The sequence below is a fragment of the Zeus faber genome (genome assembly GCF_960531495.2).
Source record: "Zeus faber genome assembly, chromosome: 19".
In the NCBI taxonomy this organism is placed as follows: domain Eukaryota; kingdom Metazoa; phylum Chordata; class Actinopteri; order Zeiformes; family Zeidae; genus Zeus; species Zeus faber.
Window position 1 is genome coordinate 13800044 of NC_137206.1, and position 9416 is coordinate 13809459.

General features: G+C 46.3%; 1 protein-coding gene across 1 annotated transcript; it reads right to left on the reverse strand.

The window, feature by feature from the left end:
* Positions 1-2940: 2940 nt before the first annotated feature.
* ropn1l (rhophilin associated tail protein 1-like) lies at positions 2941-8985 on the reverse strand (the record flags this gene model as incomplete). The annotated part of the gene is made up of 5 exons (XM_080020377.1): positions 2941-3001; positions 3888-4063; positions 5280-5441; positions 7119-7242; positions 8855-8985. The coding sequence occupies 5 exons, from the start codon at positions 8983-8985 to the stop codon at positions 2941-2943; spliced, it is 654 nt and encodes a 217-aa protein (XP_079876503.1).
* Positions 8986-9416: the final 431 nt, after the last annotated feature.

Consider the following 9416-nt stretch of genomic DNA (forward strand, 5'->3'; position numbering starts at 1 on the left):
CTCATCTCATTGTCTGATAAGTCAGTCGGACGCAGGATCGACCAGACGGCAGAGAATGTGTTCAGAACAGCTGATAACGAGCGTACCAGGGAGTGGTTTTTTATGGAAAATGGATATGTGGGCCAGGCCAGTCGCCCGGTCAGTATTTGGCTCATTCGAGAATCTGTCTGATTTTTTGACAACGGAAGAGAGGCGGCTTCTCACCGTAGGGTTCGGGGACCCCCAGGGGATCCTTCAAGAGGCTCCAGGTGGTCCCCGGCAAAATGATGAACGTTTCACTGTTATCTCCCACACTATAGTTCACTATATAGTTCAATATGGAATTTTGGACTAAATCATATCTAACAGTAACAAATCTTCTCAGATCGGAGTCCCAGAGACCAAATCTCCGTGGATAGGTGGACTAATGCGTATCAAAATGGGGCCCCCTTTTTGTGAAGAAGGTTGTGAATCACTGATGTATTGCGTACACTTGAGACGTGATTGACGCGGTCCACCGCATCGGCGTTCCTAATGTTGCCGTGCAGATTTCCTGACTGTTCTTCACAATATTATACGATGCACAAGGTCAGTGACAAAGCCGTTGAAGAATTTTGTCAATACAAGTGATGTCTTACAACCTATACAAGAACAGGAAAAAACAGGCTGACAGCAGAAGGGAGTTTGCAGTGCTATGCGAGGGCTGATTTCAGGATTGAAATATGCTCCACAGCAGTCAGGGAAAGGGCCACGCTTTCTTTCTTTCTTTCTTTCTTTCTTTCTTTCTTTCTTTCTTTCTTTCTCTCTCTCTTTCTCTCTCTCGCTCTCTCTCTCTCTTCACACTTCTCTGCCACATTCAGCGTGTCCCTGGCGATGTGGTGTTTCGGAGCCGGGCTCACAGATGGGGCGGAAGGCTTTAGCAATGACTTCATTTTCGCTCCATCTTACGAATGCAGTTACATATTCCCCCTTGAAAGGGAGTTACAGCAACTGAGACATTTGACAAAAAAAAAAAAAAAAGAATTGAAGCAAGGTTTTGACTTTTTACATTACATTTACATTTCATTTTTTTTTCATTATTTATCACGATTTCATTTCATTTTTCCCCCGGGGGGCAATTTTGAGTTTGTTCCCCGGATGGAAGACTAAGGGATACCGTGAAAAGTGGAGCTTGTGAAGTCCTTCGGGACCGTACTGTGATATATAGAAATAAACGTATTAACATGGGGTGGGTATGTTTTATCCTTTTGTTCAACCGGCCACATAACTTCTTTAAGAGCTGACGAATTTGACACTCATCGACAGAATCTAACATTGATTTAGTATCGGTGGGTCAATCAAAGTCAATGTGGAAAAAGCCTTTCACCTTGTACTCAATAATGACCATTTTGATAAGAATTAACGGCAGGATTGTGGAGGCGTTCTGTGATCAACGACAATGAGCAGGTCCTCCTCGCCAAAACACCCAACCCCCCCCCCCCCCCCCGACGTGAGTCCTTGATTAAATCCTGACAAAATTCCATCCCCACTCGGTCATACGGGCGGGGAGCGCACACACACAGGCATCAGACATTCTATCTCTCCTTCGTCTCCCCCCTCTCCCGGGGTCCCGGCAGCAACTCTGCGGTAATGTCTGAACTGCATCCCAAATGACTTTGGAGCGTAACGAACAGTGCACGTGCGACCCGAGGCCCGTTCGGCCTCGGCGGCGTTCAGGAATCAGAAAGCTGAATCCAAATGGGTTGACGTGACGCGCGCGTGTGGCTGGATGTGTCTTGTGGGTTCCCGAGCGTGCGTTTTTTTCCCCCCTATCCCCCTAATTCCCCCTCCTTCCCCCTTAAAATCTTCTCATCGCCGCGGGGTTCATGGAAACCCAGACGAACCGCCTGGAAACTGGATGTGTGTGCCAGTAAATGTCGATTTGCATGCTGCACGTAGACGCCCCGGCAACGCCATAAAAAGGTGTGCAGACTTGGCACATTAAGCCGAGTGCTCTATTAAAGCTATTATGCCCTCGCCGTCGGGGTTTAACAGCGGTCCTTATATATGAGCAATAATCACTGCTTTGTTACCAAAAAAAGAAAATAAAAGCTTTGTCAACGTAATCTGCCCCTTAACAGGTCTGCAAACGCAGCCCACGGACACGTTCGGTCGTTCGTGCGAGGCGCGAGGCTCCTACAGTCAGCGATTTCTCATCAATGAAGAAATTCTAAACAGAGGCCTTGACCCATGTGCACAAACACGCGCTCATTTTCGTACCAGAGGGTACATTCGGGTAAAATAAAAAAGCCCATGAAAGCCGGGCAGCGTGCGTCCGCTTTGCCGGCGAGGCCGAGTGTGCTCCCACCCATTTACTCCAAATTGCTTGAGGGCTCAGAAGAGACAGAGACGGCTTCATCTTTTCACATACCCCCCCCCCCCCCCCCCGCTCTGAAAGACTTCACCCCCAGCTCGTCACCTTTTCTAACGAGACAAAATGAAATTGCCGGTCAAAAGAAGGAGAAGAAGAAGAAGAAGAAAAAAAAAAAGCTTAAACGCCACGAGAATCCCGGCCGAAACCGTCTGCGTGCGCCTGATAAATGAACTCCGGGCTCGCTCAGACTTCGGGGCGGAACAAACCCCTCAGAGCGCCGCGCCACGCACACTTCACCTGACGACTCGCTGATAAGACCTTTTCCTTGTGCCTCCCTCTCCCCGCCCGCGCCCCGTCCAAAGATTTTGCGCCGCCACTCCAAATAGCCGCCTCGCTCGGGCCGGGGCGGTGATTTATTGTCGTCAGTCGACGACAATTAATGAGACCAAACGCGAGGCAACACAGCAGAGAGAACATCAGCAGAGGCTCTCGTATTTATTCAGCACTATAGTTATCTCTCCTTGGAATTGATGGGTTCCCTCCTTCCTTGATTCCTTCCTTCCTTCCTTCCTTCTTTGGTTTCGTCCGTCCACGGCCGTCCGGCTCTCCTACACTTCGTTCCCGACAAAGTAGAAGTTGGAGACCTGAATCATGCCGCCCTGCTTGTTGCTGTTGGTGAGAGGAAACCACGGTGTGAGTCTCTGCCGTGGACGGCGGGAGGAGAGAAGCTCCCGCCCGCGGGGAAACCTTCTGAGATTGGGGTTGTGGCTCCCCGCCGTCACGAGCGGGGCTATGCGAGACTGCGCAAACGACTCGCATGTAGCGAACCGGTCTTTTGAGCGACGCGGGAGCCGCCGGGAGGCCCTCCGGGCGAAACGGGGGTGGGGGTGGGGTGGGGGGGGGGGGGGGGGGGGCGCTTGTTTTCCGTCCCGTTTCCGAGTCTCGCCTCTCAGTGCATTTCACCAAAATTAATAATTTAGACAGAAATAAATGATGCTTGCGAGAATCATGGGAGCCGACCCGCTCCTCTTCTGGCTCCCACTGGTCGGTCGTCAGAAGTCCTCCCGTGCCCGGCCGCACATTATACCAACTGAATCTAAGGAACGAAGGGTCAGAAAATGAAGTGACTCTATTTTTACCGAGTCACTCGCCAAGAGCCGAATTTCCAAATGGAGCCAAACATTTCCCCGCTAGTTACAAGGAGACCAATCCCAATCTCAGAGGTTCAAGGCAGCTGGGTTCGAGCCCCTCTCTGAACTCCCTGCACTCAGTAGCTGGCCGTTGTTGACTTGGCAACTCAACCTGAAGAAGGCAATATATATATATATATATTTTTTTTTTTTTTTTTAAGGAAAAATAAATGTTTTTAGAAGTCCGTCCAACGAATTGATTAGAAAAGAGCGGTGGTTGGTTTTGTATTTGGCGTGATCGAGAGTCTACGTGGAGCGCCGAGTGCAAGGGGAGGCAGGTGGGCGGGTGGACCGCCGGCGCTGACCCCCTCCAAAAAAAACACACGTCACGTCACACCTCCATCCACTTCACACTTAACACCTACGCCTCTTCCTGCAGACCCTGGAGGAAGCCGGCGACGTGGTCCTGCGGGATCTCCCCGTCCAACGAGGCCAGGAAGGTGTAGAGGCTGGTGAAGGTGTCGAAGGGGATGCGTGCCGGGCCGCCCTGATCGTCCTCCGTCAGGATCTCGCAGGCGAACTTCATGGCGCTCACTATGGTCTGGATGAGAACATGGGTGAATGAATGAGTCGGGGATTGGGTAAGGAAGACACATGCCAACATCAACAAGAAACATATGGGGAGCGCTCAAATATGGGAAAAACTAAATAATCAGTGTGTTTATTTGCACACATGCCTGCATTCTCACACACTGAGTGGCATTAATGGTCGCTGAAGAAAAGGCTCAAACCCAATCGTAAAACAGAGCATCAATGCCCCCATGTGGTTGAAAGAAGCACTCCCTTCAGATACATAGTTTGATTCAATGGGTAAAACTAATCACAGATTCAAGCTTTGAACCGGAGTCAAAGTAACTGCAAGTGTCAGTGAGTTCAAGTTCAAGTTCAAGTTCAGGTTCAAGAGATTATTCGTGACATACATACACATAACGGCCGTACATATATGCAGTGAAATGTCATGACACCCGGTGATTACGCACAAGCTCTATAAGCTCGAAAAATACCCAAATGTGCGTAATCGACACGCGGTGCTCGCATTGCTAACTCCTCATTTAAATACTTTGCAGTCAGTTTGTATTTGGTGGGATTTCAATTCTGGCAACCAATATCTGGCTGATGATACACCGAAAAAGATCATTTGTGTTAGTTGGATCGGGGGTTCCCCAAGAAAATGTCCCTCTCAAGGAAACCCCATCAATCAAATCTGATTCAACTCGAGATGCCCTATTTAAAGAAATTTATATTCCTCTTCCCTCGCATATTCATTAGTGGTGGGCGTCATTTTTGTCTGAATTGGCTCTATTTTCATGATATAGAGAGCCAGAGCCAGGGCATACAATACATTAGAACATATAGTCATGGATTAAGTTATAAATTATATTGAACCAACATATACATGGATATTTTAACCAATTGGTTCAACCATGGTTGAACCATTTCACTATTACGAAACAAAAGCCCCAAATTGTCCAAGGCCCTGTGACCTTCTCCTGCGATCTCTAGTGACCCCTTGTGGGGGTCTAGCACCCTGGGTTGGGGAATCATTAGATGGTGATTAAAAAAAAAACCTTGTCCCACAAAATAATTTCCTGCCAAATTTATTCCTAAAATGAGTAAAAGACAACCCGGACAGAGGCACCATCGCCAACTCGGTCATTTCCGTCCATGAAGCCCTTTTAACCAATTTATCTGGAACTAGAATTGTCAATGAAAAAGGGGGTTATCGCCGCGTCCGTCCGAGCGCGACCTCGTCGTACCCCTCCCAGCGAGCTGCAGCCCAGAGCCAGGAACTGCATCCAGTCGACGTCCGAGCTGAAGTTGCCCAGCGCCAGCAGCTTCTCCAGCTGCTCCATCGGCAGACAGAGGCCGCCCCACCGCTTCTCCAGCTCCTCCTTGCTGCACGTCCGCCCAGGGGAGAGCTAAAAGGGGCAAGGGTATGGATGAGAAGGGAGGGAGGGAAAGAGAACGGCGCAAAGAGTGACAGACTGACACGACCTCACCCGTAGGTTTAAGGCTATTTAATAAGCATTTTGAAATTTACATCACCTACTTTTGAATTGTCGAGAAACAGATAACAGAAACTATGATGAACGGGAAATTGGATGGTGGAGTGACGCTGTAAATTGCTGCAATTAGAGCTGAAAGGTTCGACAGATTTTTTCGGATTTGGTCGGGATGGGACGAACCGCTCAGTAAAAATAAAGGTCTTTCGTTTTTCAGATTCTTCTTTTGTTTTGTCCCAGTTGGTGTAACCGACGGCAAAGGACTTCTGGTGAGTGATGAACGAGAATCAGAAGAGTTGTTTGGGCTCTGAGTTGTGAATGGAATTCTCACAAGAATTGTTTAATGATTCATTCGCATTTAATGAAATTTAAAAGAGTTGTTCGCTACGGACGAATCGTTCGCGAGTCTCGCGGCGAGTGAATGTTATTCATAGATACAGTTTAATTGTATGTAAATGTCAGCATTTATTTATGATATATTGTACGTATAGCATCGTTTTTGTATTATAAATATAATATTGTCTGGCTATAGAGCTCAACAGTGACCACTCACGCCGCTCCGTTTCCGGAAGTGAATTTCCCGTTCATTCACTCCATTGATGTTTCAGAAAACCCTTCTATTAAGAGTTTTAAGTCCGGAACCAATCCAAGCAACTAAGAGATGAATCGTGACAAGAAAACATTTGATTTGGGGCAAAAAGAAAATTGTAAAACGGAAGAAAAGACAAGACTGTACATAAAAATGAACTACTCATCCAATAAACCATTATGAATGATACCTTGACCTCTAACCATAACGATAGTTTGCTTCAGATTCGCCCTCTAGCTTCGTCCTCATTGGTTTATTTGCCCTGCGCGCATGCGGTAATTTCAATGTACCCAGCAGCCAGTGCGGTATGTAAAATGTAACAAATTGAAATCTGGAGATATACTCTGTATATATATTTGGGGCAAAAATCTGAAATATCTGAGTATCCATAATACACCACATTTACCCTTTGTTGCATTTGTTGTTTTGATGTAAAAATAACTACTAGAGGGTGAAAACTGCATTGGTTGAAATTTTGTCAGACAAATCTCCCAATTAAAATGAATTGGTTAAAAACTAGTTCCGTGTAACACGAAAAAAGTCGGACAATCGTGCTATGGGACACGATTCAATAGATTCATTTTCGTGACTATGAGCACGAAAACACGTGATGCCAGACTGCGTTGATAGTTACATATTTTTGGAAAGGCTAATAAACCAAATCCCATCATCAGTGATGTACAGTTCTGTCCTGAATGGTGGTCGCCTGTTGTGAAGTGTTCACATCCAGCTGCATTTTGTGTCAACAGACTCGTAAAATCAAGCGTGGACGAGAATCGCCAAGTCCGATGCTTGGAAGACGCAAGCAAGAAAGAGAGCGCCACCTTCTTGGTCCGTGCAAATGTCGTAAATAGACCTTTCATTTCCGTCCTGTGTTTGCCCGAATATTTGTATCAAGACAATTCCACAACACTTCTGCAGATCTCAACTTTAATGGTCGAGCCAGAGCATTTCACCTGGAAATGACAAATCAATTTTTTTGAAATACTTCCTCGTCAAAGTACCTGTTTGTGGAGGACCTTGAGCAGGCCGGGGGTCAGCCCACTGTCCGTCTTCTGGGTGGCCACGTTCAATTCCAGCCTCTCCTTGACGGGGAGGGCCTCTCCCTGGGACAGCGCAGAGAAATACCTAAACACAAACATTGCCCTGTAATTAAACATCGCTCAAATCAAATTCATTGCTCATATGGTTCACTATATTGTAGCAGAATTGAGCCTGTGGTTGACGCTGTTGCCTATATTGTAAGAAATAACCAGGTACATTAACACAATAAAACTATAACCATACTTGCGGTGAACAATATATGATGATTATGGTCAAATGTAGGGATGTACAGAAACTGACACTGTTATCGAGTCCAATACTGTGCCCATCTACCCTCATACTTGTGAAAAGGTCCAATGCCTAAACACGCGCCAACAGCTCCGATACACGAATGAAATTGGTTAAAGTGATTAACACGACGGCTCTTCAAAAAGGTGTGATAATGAGGAGAAAAGTAAAAAATAAGCGTACACTCAAACAAATGCACATTAGAAGAGCTTTATTGAACATTTAAAATGAGACATTGTCAATCAGACGTGGTCCTGTGCGTATGTGTGTGTCTTTGACTATGAATACTCCAGCCAATTAGAAAACGTAAGAACGAAAAGTCAGAACAAACTTTTAAATGAGGTCTTGTAGATCTAATAGGAGTGAAGATTTACCAACTGGATTTCTTATTTCTCGACTCAAATTTGTTCAGAAATAAGATTTTTGTGGACTGATAAGCTTGTTTACAGAGTAAACAAAACGGAGCCTGGAGTAAAGCTCAAACCCCATTGGATCAGAACTAGGGGCTTTGCTGCCCATTCTCAAAATAAGCTACACACACATAAACAGCCCGTTTTGGAACAATCCAGGGTTTAGAGGCATGGCACAATGGCTCGAATGCATAATCTGAGTGGTATTTTCGGAAAAGAAACTTCAAAAACATGTTTTGGGGACCTCAGTGACCTATATTAACATGTAAAAAAAAAAAGAAAATGAATGTTAAGTAAAAACATCCAGTGGGCCTTCATGAGGGGTATGGTATAACGCTTTTGAATGTTCCCCGCGCTTCTGAGCCATTTCATTTCTATGTGTTTCATGTCCAGATTAGTGGTATGAGCTGGACGTGAATGGGATGCATCATATTTCCGTTGAAAGGCAACAGCTCAGCGCGTTATCACTTTAACCTAATCTAAAATTACTTTCTGACATCGAATGTGTTTTTTGGGGTTTTTTTTTTTTTTGCTGTAGAATCCAAAATTTTGCTTTCACAGCCACAAACCTCCACATGCAAGCTCCGGAGGGAAGTAGGTGCAAGGTAGCGAGTATCCCGGTCTCCCTTGCTTTATTTGTTTCTTTTTTATTATTGTTATTATCTACCTATGGGGTCATGAAAAAAAGTATTTTCCCCTTTCCTGATTACCTCAATTATATTCTAGAATTGCCACAATGAATGGTTTCAGATCTTTGAAGATCTATGAAACCATTCAATGTGACGATAACCATGCGACAACAGAGGTAATCAGGAAGGGGGCAAATACTTTTTCACGGCACCGGATCTATGCATTTTTTAGGTGCAGCAACGGCCTGGGTGCAGAGACAGGTGTGGAATTTTTCCGGGGGCGGGGGGGGGGGGGGGGGGGGGCTGCCCTCGACGGACTGCGTCGTACTGCCTCTCCAGAGACACGGGGGGCGCCGTCGTGCTACTCACGCTGCGGACCACAGCAGGAGGTCCTTTGGCTGCGTCCTGATGGCCGCCTTGGTGTACTGCTTCAGGATGTCAGCCAGCTCAGGGGGGACGTGTATCTGCTGAGAGCAGTACATGGTGTCCGGGGGAGGCATGGCTGCAAGGATGGATGGATGGATGGATGGATGAATGAAGAAACAAACAAATCAGCTCAAAGAGGATATGAATAAAAAGCTAACCCTAAATTGGAATTGGAATGGACGACTCCTGGGTGAAAAGACTAAATTGTGCCGGCCCCGCGTGAACGTCCGCGCGTATGTGGTTGCCCTCTTTCGTTTTAAACCATTCAAGTGGGCGGGAGTTCCCTGCTTTTGTTTTTGTTTTGATTTTTTTTTTTTTTTTTTAGGGGGAGAGTTGTGACATCACAACGACAGCGCTTGACGACGCCCGCCTATCCCGGCATCCCGGGGCGGGGCTGTATGGGAATTGCCCTGTTTATGTATTTACCTGTGTTTCCATGACGACTGGAAACCTCGTGGACGGAATTTGGTTCCAATAATAATTACATAATTATTATTATTATTAT